Consider the following 16,299-nt stretch of genomic DNA (forward strand, 5'->3'; position numbering starts at 1 on the left):
TTTTTTTTTGTCTTTTGAGACAGGGTCTCCCTCCGTCACCCAGGCTGGACGGCAGTGGCACAGTCTCTGCTCACTGCAACCTCTTCCTCCCAGGCTCAAGTGATCCCTGGGATCAAGTGAACCCCCCATCTCAGCCTCCTGAGTAGCTGGCACTACAGGCACCTGCCATCGCACCCAGCAAATTTTTTGTATTTTTGGTAGAGACAGAGTTTCACCATGTTGCCCAGGCTGGTCTTGAACTCCTGAGCTCAAGCGATCCACCTGCCTCGGCTTCCCAAAGTGCTGGGATTGTAAGTGTGAGCCATCATGCCTGGCCACTTTTTCTTTTTAAAATCATCTTTTTTTGGATAAATTCCCAGGAATGGCAGTACTGGGTTAAAGTCTGTGAAAAACTCTTGGGTTTTGAAATGCATCGTCAATCTGGAAAAGCAAAATGAGAAACGTATTTTTATTTTGCATTAAATGTTTATCCCCATGTTTGTGTCAGTAAATGCTATATATTTAGAAGATGTCTAGGCTAAGTTAATGATAAGACTGATAAAAATGTTAGGTCCCAGCAACCATTCCTTCTCCTGTATGCCAAGGATAAAGGTGCTGAGGAGCAGTGTGGTTGGAGTAGGGGGCCTGTCTCCGTCCATGTCCTCCCCGAGGAGATAGCTGGGACCTCAAGTGCCTTGTTTATTTTTGCAGGCAATGTCGTGAACATTCAGACGGGCCATTGGGTTGGAAAGCAGAGTGGCCTGGGTGCCGGGCTGGACTCCTTCTATGAATACCTCTTGAAATCTTACATTCTCTTTGGAGAAAAAGAAGACCTAGAAATGTTTAATGCTGCATATCAGAGTATTCAGAACTACTTAAGAAGAGGGTATGTCTCCCTAACATCTCCTCTGTTGCCTTGTAAAGCAAATAGAATGCATTCTGAAGCGTTTGTATTTTTTTTAACACACAATCGCAGGGTCTGTTTATCTCTGCCCTCACCTTACCACCTCTCCTAGTTTGTCAGTCATCTGGGGGCAAAGAGCTGTGTTATCTTTCTGTCGCTGCATAGCATAGTACCCCAGAACCTAGTGGCTTAAAACAACAAGCATTATCTCATGAAGTTTCTTAGGGACAGTAATCCAGGAGCAGCTGAGCCAGTCATTCTGGCCCAGGATCTCTCCTGAGGTTGTTGTCAAGCTGGTGGCCAGGGCCACAGCCATGCTAAGGCCCAATGGTGCTGGGAGATCCCCTTCCAGGCTCACTTTGGTTGCTGGCAGTCTTCAGTTCCTCTTTGGCTGTTGGCTGGAGGGCTCAGTTCTTTGCCAAGGGGCCTCTTTGTAGGTAGCTCATGGCCACTGGCTTCCCCCAGAGTGAGTGATCTGAGAGAAAAAGAAAGAGGCCAAAATGGCAACCACAGTGCTTTCATGACTAATCTGGGAATGATATACCAATACTTCTGCCAGACCATTAGTCACCCAGATCAAAATGATACATTCAGTGTGGGAGGGGGCTGTGCAAGGGTGTGACTCGCACGAATGGAGGTTCTCGGGGGCCGTCTTAGAGACTTGCTGCTACTACAGGGGCTGACACATCCCAGTGTTTAACTGTGGCTTTAATTGCAGATAGATCTGCAATGCAGGACAATGTTTTGGTTCTAATACTTTCCAAAGAATTGTTAGGATTGGTTTTTATACTTGGTGATAGAAAGGACAGTTACCACATTTTTTTTTCTCTCTGAGTTTGTTTAAAACATTATTCACCATTTTCTGTTGTGCCTCCAGGATGACAGGAGAGAGAGAGCCATTTGAAGCTACAGTGGCTTCTACGTAGTGTCACTCTCTTTCCCAGATCTTTCTTTTTTTTTTTTTGAGTCAGAGTCTTGCTCTGTCACCCAGGCTGGAGTACAGTGGTACGATCTTGGCTCACTGCAACCTCTGCCTCCTGCGTTCAAGCGATTCTCCTGCCTCAGCCTCCTGAGTAGCTGGGATCACAGCCGTGCGCCACCTTGCCTGGCTGATTTTTGTATTTTTAGTAGAGATGGGGTTTCACCATGTTGGTCAGGCTGGTCTCAAACTCCTGACCTCGTGACCCACCCGCCTCAGCCTCCCAAAGTGCTGGGATTACAGGTGTGAGCCACCACACCTGGCCCCCAGATCTTTCTTTGTATGTATTTCTATGTTAAGTGTCCAGTTTCATTGCAAGTTATAGCTACTGAGCTTCCTGCTTGGATTTTCTTGGGTCCATTTCTACATTGCTGTTGTAGGAACCACTTGTATGTGCTATGTTTAAGTAAGGGGCCTTTTGAGTGGAATTTATTTATTTTTGCTTTTCAAAGCCACAAACTAAATTGAGCAGTAATCCCCAAGGGTCTTGCTCTGATGCATTTCTCCAGGCCCATGCTGTAGGACATTACTAGAGAAGAGACTCTTTGTACCAAAAGAACCAAGCTTTTCTGCTCAGGTGAAATCCAGCATAGGCCCATACTATATACTGAATTCTCTTATGTGGCAGGGCTCTTAAACCCAAAGCTCAAAGTGCTTTCTGCAGAATACTGTGAAATCCTGACATATTACAATGGCTGCATTAGGAACTTTGATCCTGTGGTAAATATTATCTTCTGCTAGAGTCTGATGTAGATAATTAAAGGCAGTCTGTCTCCAAAGGTTTAAGGAATGAGTTAGGAGAAAAAATTAATGTTAATTCCACTTAAATGAAACTACCAGCGGCTGCTGGAGAGGTAGAGATCTGTCAGTGAGCTTTCTTTTCACCACTGAATGTGCTGCTTGGGTCTGCAGGCGGGAAGCCTGCAATGAAGGAGAAGGAGACCCTCCACTCTATGTCAACGTGAACATGTTCAGTGGGCAGCTGATGAACACCTGGATTGACTCGCTGCAGGCCTTTTTCCCTGGACTGCAGGTATTTTGCCATCAGATTTCCTAAGAATAACCAATCACCAGAAAGGGCTTCTCCCTCCTTTTCTTTCTTTTTTAATACCCTGAGCATTCTCTGTCTCCTTTGGATTTGGGAGGTCACTGACACTATACGTCTTCATCTCTCTGTTTGTGAAATTAGTCTCCAGAATATTGAGCAGAGCCATTCCACACAAGTGCAAAACCGTGCTTGAGAAGTGACTGTGTGTGATTTTTGTTTTTGTTTGTTTTTGTTTTGAGTTGTAGTCTTCCTCTGTTGCCCAGGCTGGAGTGCAGTGGCGCAATCTTGGCTCACTGCAACCTCCGCCTCCTGGGTTCAAGAGATTCTCCTGCCTCAGCCTCCAGGGTAGCTGGGATTACAGGCACCTGCCACCACACCCGGCTAATTTTTTGTACTTTTAGTAGAGACGGGGTTTCACTGTGTTGTCCAGGCTGGTCTCGAACTCCAGGCCTTAGGTGATCTGCCCGCCTCAGCCTCCTAAAGTGCTGGGATTACTGGCATGAGGCACTGTGCTGGGCTGTGTGTGATTTTTGGATAATCCATCGCTCAGTTGTTTATTCCTTGTTCATGAGTACATGTAATCTCTTTTTCTGTGTGCAGTTCACATCAATTTGGCATTAGTGGCCAGATAGGGAGGGCATTTATTTGTCTGGGTTGTCACTTTTGGGTTGGTTTTGTCTTTAACCGTATGTGTAGGTCAAGTAAGAACTCGGGGGCAGAGGAGAGCCCAGGCAGGCCCTTTGTGCCGTGTCTTGTCACTCTAGGAATGGTATCTCAGCCTGATGACCTGTGTCCTCTCCTTAGGTGCTGATAGGAGATGTGGAAGATGCCATCTGCCTTCATGCCTTCTACTATGCCATATGGAAACGATATGGTGCCCTCCCTGAGAGATATAACTGGCAGCTGCAGGCCCCTGACGTTCTCTTCTACCCACTGAGACCAGAGTTAGTGGAATCCACATATCTCCTCTACCAGGTACTAGAGTTGTGTTTTTTTTTTTTTTTCCTTTCACTGCCTCCCCTGACCCCAGCAGTTCATTCTTAGTGAACATTTGCTGAGTGATTTAGGGTTATGTTGTTTCATAGTGACTCTGATTGAGTTACCCCCTATCCGTAGTCTTGTTAGTGTTCAGTGTCATTCGTAACTTCACAGGACAGAGAAGGCATCTGCAGTCAAATATGTTTTTAACCTAATATTCTACAAAGCTGAATCATGTTTTTACCGTAGGACTTATAACTCACATCTGTAAGTATTCATGAGGAAGATTTGGTACTAAGGTGTTTTCCAAATGTATGTAACCAGAAGAGCCGTTTTTAGGATGCAATTCTGCATCAGTGTACTGTGGAGCCCCGGTCTGTGTAACAACTATTCAGACAAAAAGAAAATTCATTTTCTTGGTTGTAAAGGAAATCATCTGGGATTCATCTGGATGCCTGTTTTTGTTTAATGTTTGTGTGTGTGTGTGTGTGTATATATATATACACACACACACAAACATATGTAATAGTGTTCATCCTTTGTGAGATTACTTCAGTGGCAGAGGGAATGTGACTTTAACTGTGAAATGTCTTCTTCCTGACGGTTGAAGCCAGGTATTTATACTTCTGTGCATGCCATACATATATACACACTGAGAGTCCTCCTCCATCCACATGCACAGCAGCACGAGTGGTTAACTCACCAAGACACTGGCCTTGGTGAAATTCAGTAGGCCTGTAACAGATGCCCACCGTGGGCCAGCCCTAGCAAGCAGAGCCTGAGTTTTAGAAACTCTGGTAGTGGAGCTAACACTAAGATTTGAATTTATTTATTCAACAATTTTTTTATACCAAATCCTTGCCATTTGCTTCAGATGAAAAAAGGGGAAAGAAATCCTGTGAAACTGGTAGTAGTCCTCATGCCTAAAAAGGGACTTCATGAGTTTTAGGTAACCTCTCAAAAAAGGGAAAAGATAATAGCCACCTGTTTGGCCTTTCCGAGCCCAGTAGAAAGACTGTACACGGAGGATGGCGTGCCGGTTACTGGCTGATTTCTCCTCTTAAGCTTAGTCCTGTGGCCTGTGAGCTTACTCCTCTTTGTTTCTGTCACTGCTTCTTTCATGTTTTCCATTTCTCCTTCACGTTGACAGAGATGTCTTGCACTCTACAGCTTTACCCTCCGAAGCCACACCGTGTGCACTTTTAATCTGGAGACTGCTAACCTTGTTGTTTGTTGCTGCAATCTGGCATTAGGCATGAATTAAAGATCCCCAACTTTTAAACTGTTTGTTGGATAAAGGCTTATCTTCCCAGAGAAGTTTTTCTCTAGTAAAACCATCTAAGAGTATGTGTGAGAAGAGTAGGCAACTGAGGACTGATTTCTCAGGGTGATTAGAGAGGAAAGGGTGGCGGCCTCCTTCCACACTTCGGAAAGCCTTATTCCCATCAGCCTTGCCTCATGGTGCCATAACTGGAATGGTGGCAAGGTCCTCTTTCCTGTGCCTGTGTCTTAAGTTTCTGGAGAGTTCCGAGGCAAGATAGAAATTGGATTTGTTCTCAGATATGGTGCTGTCAGGGTGGGCATTGTTTTGTTTCTAATCATGATGGCAACCAAAGTAGACTATTGTTCTACCCTGGAACAGATGGTCTTACCCCTGGCTAAAGTTAAACAAGTCACAGGTACTCTCTGATGTGAACTGACGGAGTACCTTAGTCCTCTAACCATTGTGACCCTGCAAGATAAATGACCTGGACCCTGTTTCTTCCTTTGGCTGGCGACTCGTCTCCATGGGGAAGCCCCGCAGTCACCATGATGTTTGTCGATGGCATGTCTTCCAAGCCCATGCTGGATCACATTCTCTCGTGTTCTCTCTAGGCAACCAAGAATCCCTTCTACCTCCATGTAGGAATGGATATTCTGCAGAGTCTGGAAAAGTACACAAAAGTCAAGTCAGTTTTCTAAGTTCCTACCTTTTTCTGTCAGCCACTTTTAATTTATTTCAAATTGTTTTGGGGAAATATCCTAGTTTGCATTTTAATTTATAGAACCAGGTCATTAATGTTACATTTACAGGGAAATTGCTTACCTTTTGGTGTAGTAGAACCTTTCCATTGTAGTGAGAACTGCCCTTTCTTTTCCGTGAGGTTCTAGCAGATTATGGGTGTTCATTCTAACTTCTTTCCCCTAGTTATATAGTAACATATACGCTAAAATGTTTAGGGAGTACAGAAAATATAAAGCAGTAGAATATTATCACTGTAATCTCCACATACAGAGAAAACTGTAGTCAGTATTGAAATGTATGTACTTATAATCTTTTAAATATTTTTATATATGATGTGTGTATATATGTATATATAAGAAACATACTCTATATTTCAATTTTGTGACATGCTTTTTTTTACCTGCTGTTTTTTTTTAAAGTACTATCTTAAATAATAAGTCAATACTCAAATAATAAGTCAATTCTCAATAAGAAGTCAATTCTACAAGTATTAGGACTAGAAATTTAAATTAGTCCTTTTAAATTTGTTGCCAGTCATTTTCTTGGTGCCACGTTATGCTTCTGGCCAGCACCCCACCACCAGCCCACACCCTGTAACTCACCTGATAATTTAGCAGCCAAAAGCACTTGCTAAGTATATTTGCAAACAACCCAGGCTATAAAAAAGGAGAGCCCTTCAATGTAAACATAGTTTCATATGGTGTTGGATGACTGGTTGATTATTCTGATAAGAGAATGTTTCTGCTTCTTAAGTGAATCAGCAGGTGGGAAGGAAGAGAGGCAGGACTGACCGGATGATTGTTTTGTAGGTGTGGGTACGCCACGCTGCATCACGTCATTGACAAGTCCACAGAAGACCGGATGGAGAGCTTCTTTCTCAGTGAGACCTGTAAATATTTGTATCTGGTATGTGTGTTGCAAGATGAACCCAGGAATATTTAGTATTGCTTAGAGCAAGCATTCGCATAGTCTTCCATCTGACAGATACTTACTGGCTACAGCTACATGCTGGACATTGTGCATTCCCAGGATGCAAACGCTGTCAGAACCAAAGGATATTACTATCTTCTTTCACGGTTTCCAACCTTGTTGAAAAGTCATTTGTCATGTAAACCAAGAACTGAACTTATGATTACAAACTGTGGGAAATGCTGGTAACGATTGATACAGAACCAGTGTTAGTTCTGAATCTAACTACAGGTGGTCGGGGAAGACGCCTCTGAGGAAGAGAGCTGTGTTCATAATGGCTTCTCACTTCTCTTGATGTATGTGATCTTAGCCAAGACCTGCAGCTCAGCCTTGTCTCTGTCCATACACACATCCTCAGGCACATGATTGTGTGTGTGTGTGTCTGTGTGTCTGTGTGTGTCTGTGTGTGTGTGTGTAGAGAGAGAGAATTTCTGGACCTGGACGAACCCTTTGGTATTACCCAATGTTCATATGTTCATCATTTCCCTCACAAGAACTACAGCCTACACAGAGGTCAGGCGACTTGCTCAAAGTATGGCGATGGCTGTGGCAGAGCTGAAGTGTGAACTGTGGTCCTGATTCCCTGTCTGGTGCTCTTTCCACCTCACCGCTCTGCCTCGTGCATACAGCCACTCTCGTGCCCCCTGCCACTTTCCTCAGTATGGCCACATAGAAACACAGGGCAGGATTTCCAGATTAGAAGATAGCATGGCAACTGAGAACTTGGGCAGAGGGTCAGAGATAGAAGCAGCTGTGATAAATTGTGTTTATCTAGTTCTGTGGTTCCTAGGCCTGGGGCTAGCTGGGTCCAAATCACCCTGGGCCCCTTGCTAAGATGACAGCCATATTAAGTCAGAATCTTCAGAATAAGTGGGCTCAGAAATCTGTCATTTTGACAAGTGCCTCCAGTGGTTTCACATGAGCCAGGTTTTGGAGCTGCTGGTCTAATCCATTAAGACGATACTCTTCTCTGTCTGGGGTCTTTTCACAGATGACTGCAGAGGTATGTCCACCAGCAGCCCATGTGGTCTGTCCAGTGGGAAGACAGCTGTCCTGCTGTCAATTCCTGTGTGTGCAGTGGTTCTTGCTCTCCTTGCAGGTGGCTCAGTTCTGCTAAATCAGGCTGCTCAGAGCCTAGCTACGTATTTCCATCCAGCAGCCACTGGTGTCAGAAGGACGTTAACAGGGCGAGTTTTAGAGTAAAAGGAAGGTGACCCCTGTAGGGTGTGCTAGCTGAAAGAACCTAGAGTCTGGGGAGAGGAAAACCTGTGGTCTACCCTGTTCTTCTCTTGTTACTGTGTAAACATTGACGAGCTGCACTGAATCTCATTTTTCCTCATCTTGAAATAGTTTAGGTGACCAGTAAAGTTTCAAAGAGTTTCTAGGTATTCATTCATTCAACATTCACAGAACACTTGCCTTCTCCTGCACTGTTGCATCCCATATTGGGTTAGATGTTCTTTCTAGATGCTCTTTCGTTCCATGTCACATGCACCATTGAGGGAAAGGACTGTGCCTTGTGTCCATTGCGTCTTCAGAGCCCAACCCTTGTTGTGCAAGAAGTGAAGTGAATGTTGGCAGATGTGTTGGGCTCTGTGCCAGGCCCTGGGGAAATGGTGGTGGATAAAACTTGGTCCCTCCCTGTCAGCATTTACAGTTCAGGGTCTAGGTGTGTGTGAGGTTGGGTGTAGTTCTACAATTCCAGCAGGAGAACTCTTAGGTAGCACATGGAAATCATCCAGTGAACTTTTATAGACTACCTGTGCTTGGGCCTTAGCCTCGGAATTTCTGAGTCTCTGCGTCTGGGCAGGATATGTGTAGGGGAGAGGCAGGTCTGGGCATCTGAGTTTAGATGAAGCAGGTGATTCTGCCTTGCAGCCTGGGTTGGGCACCACAGTTGTCAGTCAATTCCTTTTCACCCAGTTGTCACTGAGAAGCATGAGGCCCAAGCAAATTCTACTCCCTGAGTAGCTGGGACACGCCCCCATGATTCAGTTCCCAGTGTGCTACAATTATTGGTTGTATCTTTTTCTCCGTTCCCTCTAGCTGTTTGATGAAGACAATCCAGTACACAAGTCTGGAACCAGATACATGTTCACAACAGAGGGACACATTGTATCTGTGGATGAGCATCTTCGGGAATTGCCATGGAAGGAATTCTTCTCTGAAGAGGGAGGGCAGGACCAAGGGGGAAAGTCTGTGCACAGGCCGAAACCTCACGAGTTAAAAGTCATCAACTCCAGCTCCAACGTGAGTTGCTTTTTCCAGGGGTGATTTGCATATAGAGGAAGAGAAAATACTATGAATTGCTTAGTTGTTCAGACTTCCTGACAGAAAATTGATGGTGTACGCAGATTGGGAGATTTGAAAACACCTCCGAAAGACACCATTTACATAGCTGTTCTCAGGGTGTAGGGAAACCGCAGGAGCAGCGGTGGCATCATCACTGCTGGCTGCAGGTGCTGGTGGGGAGAGTGGCTACAGGATCCTGGAAGGGGGGAGTCTTGTGGGAGGCGTGAGCACTCAGCAGGAGCCACGGCTCAGATCTGACTTTCAAGGCCTTGCCTGGAGGGAGCCGGCAGAGTCAACATGTGACCCCTCCCCGCTCCGCCAGTTGCCTGCTGGAGCATCTTCTTGGCCGCCTGGGGCAGAAGCTGGAGGCCGAGGGAGCCTGTTGATATGATCCATCAGTGGACCTGGAGGGGCAAATGGAAGACATTCAGCAAAATCATTTACCAGCAGCAGAAGGGAAAAAAAGCAGTCATAGTCACGATGGTCCCAATGAAGATGCTCTTCGAAGTGCAGCAAACACCCACATTCATTTAAAATAGGGCTTTACTCCAAATGCCTAGGTTGTCCTGAGAAGCAGCAGGAAAAATTTGGAAATGGAAGTCCTTGCATCCCTAGTGAAAGTATCAGGTAGTTGTGTTGATTTGAATCAAATAGGATGATTTGGAAGTGAGGATAGGGAAATGTAGATCAGTCAAAATTTCAAATCTTGTTATCCCCCAGGGCCTTGGTGGTCAGGAGTTCAGCAGCCTCCCCACAGATGGGTTGCCTTGGCATTAGGGGTGCCCTCTCATCGCCGACTGTGCTTCAGTGCTTTTCCGTTAATGCCCCAGTGAAGGTCTTCACCATCAGTCTATGAAGTACATCGATAGGCCAGAGTGTAGATAACCACCCCCGCCCCCATTTCCATCAGTCATGGAGCGCTGATTGAGTGGACAAAGCATAATCGGGAGGAAGGGGAAGGGAGAGTGAGAGGGGGAAGAGTTAATAACAGCCAGCATTTGCAAACACATACCAGGGTTAACCTTTGCACCATTCTAAACGCTTATGTACATTAATCTGTTGACTTCTAACAACAGCCCTGTGAGGGGTGGGTACTTTTAACATCTCCGTTTTACAGATGAAGAAAGGGAGGCACAGAGAGGCTCAGGTCCCACAGTGGAGCCAGGATTTGGACCCAGGCAGTGTCTTCTCTTTTAGGAAGGAGACATCTCTGACCTGCCATACTCACTAATAGATCTGATCCCATGATTCCAGGCACCAGGGATTCAGGCCCTCAGAAGGGCTCCCAGTTCTGGATAGGAACATGGCCTAGTGGGGAATCCACTTCCATCCTAGGCGTTTGTCTGTAGTGCTGTTGAAACACAGAGGGTAGGGAGTAATCTCCAGAGAAAATCAAGGCAGGATTCCCTGAGGAGGTCACTTGCTGGAGATCCTTGAAGGATGAAAAGGGGTATCCCAGAAAGGGTGTTCAGGAAGAAGCAGTAGCACCTGCAAAAGCACAGAGATGTGGTCTGGTGGGGGCAGTCGGGACCAATGGAAGGACCTGCCAGTCTTGATCTTGCCAGGGATGAGGAGCAGGGCGTAGTAAGTTCAACTATAGGGCATGGGGAAAATGTTTCTTTGGAGATGAAGCAGATAATGAATGTATTTAGACAACTGCTTCCAGGGATGTCACAGTTGGTTCTCAAGATGTGCATCTCCTTTGAGGAAGAAAAGTGGTGGGGGTGGGGGGGGGTTTAATTAAAAAAAATAGTCTGAAGCATTTAGAGTTTAGTTGTGAATGAGAAAAACATAGCTCGGAAAAACACAGTATTTTCAAATAGCAGAAATGTTTTCTGAGATTCTGGGTGGACTAGGGACCCCAGGGATGTGGCTTTCAGTCCTGGCCACGGAGCAGTTGCTGTGATGCCTTTTAGCCTCCCTGGATCTGCCATTTCTTTATAAAGTGAGTGAGGATGTTAAATTACGTCAGTGGTCTTCACCTGAGGGTGATTTTGCTCCTCAGGGAACATTGGAACAGCGTCTGGAGACGTTTTTGATTTTCACAACTGAGGCGTAGGAGTTGCCACTGGCACCTAGTGGGAGAGGCAAGGGGTGCTGCTGACCGTCCTGCAGTGTACAGGCAGCTTCCACAACAGTTACTTCCTTCCACACGTCAGTAGTTCACAGGCTGAGAAAGCCTGGATTAAGTCATCCAGTCACATTGCCTGAGAGAGCAACATATGAGTTTTTAATTTTCCCTCGTTTTTGTCTTTCTAGTGCAATCGTGTACCTGATGAGAGGAGGTACTTCCTGCCCTTAAAGAGCGTCTACATGCGACAGATTGACCAGATGGTTGGTTTGATTTGATCTGCTCTCTGTGAGGCCTCATCTTGAACCAGACCTTAATGACCGAACCCAGACCATGCCAAAGTCCAGTCTGAAATGAAAGGGGACAGAAGTCTTGCTGTCCATGGTGGTGTAGGAATTTCTGTGCAACACCTCACCACGTCTGGTTAATCCTTGCACACTTCAGTGTTTCTCTCCTGTTCAATAAAATGCCCTGTTAAGGATATAATTTGAAGTGAGAAGATACATGGAAATTGCCCTCTTATGACATGTTGATGTTATAAGCACAATAGATGGCGCATCTTTGGATTGATGTGCACCGCTTTATACTTCAGAACCTAAGTCTCTTCACTTCGCTGGCACCTGCTATACTGGAGTATTGCTATGTCTTTAAAAAATTTTTTTTATTATATATTTTTTTTTGAGACAGGGTCTTGATATTTTTTTGGGACAGGGTTACCTGGGCACAAGTGATCCTTCTGCCTCAGCCTCCCTAGTAGCTGGGATTACAGGTGAGCACCACTGTACCTGGCTAGCTACTTCTTTGTTAGAGGATTGAGAATGAAATTTCTGCAAAAGGGCCCATGGTTCATTTGGTATCCCCACTTAATTGCGTTGAAAATGTCATCCTTTCTGTTGTTAGATAATTGGGCTCTTCCCCTGATACCCAACCATGATTTTGGATCACATGGGAGAAAAAGTCATCCAGTTTTTCATGTTTGCCTCAAGTAATCTTTACAGTGTTACAAATTATTTGCTTAAGAAGAATGGTCTTAACCAGAATTCTTAACAGATAGTCTCTTAAGTTATTATGTTATGGTCTAAGAGGTTAACTGACATCTTTTGGATGGTATTTTGCATTTTGAATATGAACTTACCTGAGGAACTCCCACAGTTCCAGAATCAGGTGCCTTTTAGGGAGAGAACAATACCTAAGATTGTCTGAGCTTCCATCTTTCTCATATTTCCTAAGCAAGGATTCTCAGTTCTGACCGTATTTGGGTTAGAGTTCTGTTTTGTTTCTGTTTCCTGTGTCTAGTGCCAATTAGCTAAATCAGGGAGAAAGAAATGATCACATGACTTCTAGCATCCTTGAGCCATTTCTCTGTGTAATACAGGCTTTAGATTAGTGCCTTATATTGGTTTTGGTTTGGGGCACTGGATGTCGCAGCTACTGCTGTGGTTTCAGGAGGCCTGTTTAGCCACATGGTGAGACCATGGTGAAAGGGGGATGGAAATTGCTTGGCCAGTCTTTGCCTTTCATCCTGTAAAAGTAAGCATGTAGAAGGAGGAAGTTGTGCTAAAATGCCTTCTTTCTTTTTTTGTTATTATTTTCTTAGCCAGAACATCTCTCTTTGAACTCACACTGATACACACCTGCTACTCTTACACAGTGCAGCAGGGTTGACTCTTAGTCTGGCTTCCATGAAGCATCATGGGTGGAAACGCATTCTAGTAAAAAAGGTAGGAAATCCCTAAAACTTCCAGCCTCACATACCACGGTTCTCACCTGTCACTGTTTTCCCACCTTGAAGGATTTCATGTACATCTTTTCAAAGCTAGAAATAAGCACTGTCTTAAGTTTATGTTGCATTTTTAGTCAAAAGGGAGAAACCTTATTCCTTCTTGAAAATTTTAAGTGTTATGGTTTTATATGGTTCAGTTCTTTGAGATTTTTGAAGAGTATTTTCAGTAATAAACGTGCCATCTCTATCTCTTAAACATTTATTACAACAATTGTTTTAAAATAGAAAAAATAAAATGCTTCTATTTTACCTTTTTTCATTTCAGAAGCATTATTCTGTTTATTAACAGTGTCCCATCTACTGAATAGAAAACTTTGAGAATAATATATATATATATTTTAAATGTTTTCACTGACTCATTGAAAATGTTAAATACACACACACGCATGCATGCACACACATGAGCATACTTGTACCTTTGTCTCTGGGCAAACAGGTGGGACTGTTAGTGACCCATTTGGGAAAATAGAGCATCTCAGAGAAGGAGGTGAGTTCTTCCTGCCTGTGATTTCTCTTGGCGCTCCCCTCCTCTCCCGCTCTGGCGTCTGTGGCGGCAGTGGTGGGTAAGCACTCCAGTGTTCTCTTAATGAGGCACTTTGCCTGTCACTCGAGCAAGCCTGAGTGTTCTTTCCTCCTCATGCTCCTGGAATAGGGATCTCATGCTTGCAAACTACACAATGCTGCAGGTGCTTCCCAGGGGCCACAGGCTGTCAGGAAACGTGTTTTATGTTAAGTCACAAACCCACTGGACTTCTGGGTACTGGAATTAATACCAGTGGGTGAGACTGAGGGTGAGTGAGTTAGTACATATTAATCCTGGTTGTTGAGCTTCCAGACTACCCAGTCCAAAGTTTGATGCTATGTAGTCAGTGGTTTGTGGGGCTGGATGCCAGAAGGTTCTTTGAGCCAGTTTCAAAGGTTACTTGTTTTTTTTTTTTTTTTTTTTTAAAGTCAGAATGTTAACAACTGTGATATATCCTGCAGGGCTTTTGCAGTTTCTTCTGTTCTGTGTTCTGAAATACTGGGTAGAGAATGGCTGAGGAGGAGATTACCAGAGAAGTTGCTTTGCTCAGTGCTTTGCCCCAGGATTGCCTCAAATCTGAGTGGACTTCATCCTTTGCGGCGGCTCTGAGCCTGGCCCATCTTCCTATTCCCCCGTGTAGGTAGTGTCTAGTGTCAGCTTTGCTCAATGTGGTGGAAACATTTTGCAGAACTGTTGTAGAAAGCTGCCTTATAGTTGGCTTGACAAAGCATAATTCTCTCATAACAAACTTTCAAATCATTACAGGGGAGGCTTAGCTACTTTAGTTGATGTGACCGAGGAATCCCTTCTAGAAGAATAGGTGGCAAGGGAGGGTTTGCTAGCTCTCCATTTGCACTGGCCATTGTGAAAAACCAGCTTCTGTATTCAAATCTTCCCTTCATTTAAAAAAAATTTTTTTTTTTGCAGCGCTTGTGCTGGAACTTACTCATTGTAACTGAATCCTCAGGGCTTTTCTTGTTTTAGATCATGGACTGTGCACGTGACACTTAAATAATCTTCTATGTATTTAAAGAAAAATGCACCAGGATGGTGTCTGTGCGCCTGACTATTAGAGGAGCGTCTGTAGAAGTACCTGGTTTGGTCAGTGCAGTTGTGCAATCTGAGGGCCTTGTTTCCTCCTCCCCTTTCCCCTTCTCCCCACCAAAGGAAAATATCCCTCTTAATGATTTCATAGTTCAGTTTACTGAATGATTACCACCTGTAATTCCTCTTTGGATTGTGTAGACTCAACATGAGACATTCCTTTCTGCTTTCTGGAGGGCACCAGGGGCCTTTCTCTTTGATAAATTTTTTTTGTCTGTTGACAAAAACAAAAATCTTTTTTCAAATGTAGTGCTGGTGAAAAGGTAGGGCTGAGTGATTACCTTAGCCACAGGGTGGCTGAGCAGGAACTTTAGAAGAAAATCCTGAGCTTTCCTGTCCATTCCCAGCATCCAGCTCCTATTCTAGTGCCTCTTCCCTGCAGGGCAGGGACCCCTTGGGAAATCAAGGAGGTGGGACGGGCTGGGCCCTGTGTCCCAGGTTTCACAGGGCTCAGGGTTATGCTCCCGCTTGAATCTGGACGTGAATCTGGTAAAAATGTCAAGTACCTGTGGAACTCCCTGATTCTATACCCTCTTCCTTCTTTCTGCAAGGCAGAGGAATAATATTTTTAAAGGTTATTTTGTTTTAGTTTTAAATAGCAAAACACAAGCTGCATTTTTATTTATTTTGCATAAGAAAGGTAAATCTTTTTACAAAAAAAGTACAGAGTTGGAAACTCTGGGAAAACTTACGGAAATACACAAATGCTTCTCTCTCTGTAATGTGCAATATGCTTTGCAACTGTAGATGATATTTTATGTTTAATCTGTAAATAAGAAATGTATTTAAATTAAAAGGGATCTTTTTGTAAAAGGACCAAATGTTCTTTTATAAATGTAATAAGGAATATCTTGCTCTTTAAAATTTATTAGGATTTTTATGAGTAATTTTTATTAAAAGATTTCTTTTTTTGAGTTGTCATCTTGTTTCTCTTTTACATTCTCATGTACATTACATTACATGCAAGACAAATGAGAGAAAAATCTCTAAAGGAAGTGCCCATCTAGATGAATAAAACCTTGCTTTTTATAGCTGGGCCCTAAGTAATACCTCCCCCGTGGAATTCCACTACATTTTTGTATGTCACACTCTTCCATTAAATGCCCCTCACATGCAGGTCAGAACTGCTTTTCATGACTTTTGTCCCAGCCCTGGCCTTCCCCTCTGCATCAGCCTCCTTTCTCTTGGCCACTGAGTTCATTGTCTATTCTTATTGCCGATTAGCTGAGTGTATCTGGGATCTAAAACCAGTTCCCTGCGTTATCTAAGCAAGGCGCTTCATTTCTCCTCCCCTCTGAGAGCAGTGGCACTTCACGGTCTGTGTGGGTGCAGAGGCCCATGGGAAGCGTGTGGGTAGAGGGTTCTGGAGGGCTGGCCTCCCTCCCTGTGTTGCCACTGGGGACCATGGTGGGATCCTGAGGAAGGGACCTGCTCCTGCTTTGTGACATCTGTGTCCCAGCTTTGGTCACAGACAATTCTGATATGGTTTTTTGTTTGTTTGTTTGTTTGTTTGTTTTTTTATTTGAGACAGAGTCTCAGTCACCCAGGCTGGAGTGCAGTGGCACGATCTCGGCTCACTGCAACCTCTGCCTCCTGGGTTCAACTGATTCTCCTGTCTCAGCCTCCCTGAGTAGCTGGGACTACAGGCACGTGTCACGACACCA

The 16,299-nt window shown here is 44.4% G+C and overlaps 1 protein-coding gene across 3 annotated transcripts in view; it reads left to right on the plus strand.

Moving 5' to 3' along the window:
* EDEM1 (ER degradation enhancing alpha-mannosidase like protein 1) overlaps positions 1–15,549 on the plus strand; it is a 32,359-nt gene extending 16,810 nt beyond the window's left edge. For all 3 annotated transcript variants that reach the window (XM_016940339.4, XM_016940338.4, XM_016940336.4), the window contains 7 exons: positions 691–865; positions 2,775–2,895; positions 3,715–3,885; positions 5,764–5,837; positions 6,703–6,799; positions 8,909–9,112; positions 11,414–15,549. In XM_016940339.4, the coding sequence (XP_016795828.1) occupies positions 691–865; positions 2,775–2,895; positions 3,715–3,885; positions 5,764–5,837; positions 6,703–6,799; positions 8,909–9,112; positions 11,414–11,503 (932 nt within the window). In that variant the 3' untranslated portion in view covers positions 11,504–15,549. The remainder of the gene's footprint in view (positions 1–690; positions 866–2,774; positions 2,896–3,714; positions 3,886–5,763; positions 5,838–6,702; positions 6,800–8,908; positions 9,113–11,413) is intronic.
* The last annotated feature ends 750 nt before the right edge of the window (positions 15,550–16,299 follow it).

This window comes from Pan troglodytes, chromosome 2 (genome assembly GCF_028858775.2).
Source record: "Pan troglodytes isolate AG18354 chromosome 2, NHGRI_mPanTro3-v2.0_pri, whole genome shotgun sequence".
NCBI classification, from domain to species: Eukaryota; Metazoa; Chordata; class Mammalia; order Primates; family Hominidae; genus Pan; species Pan troglodytes.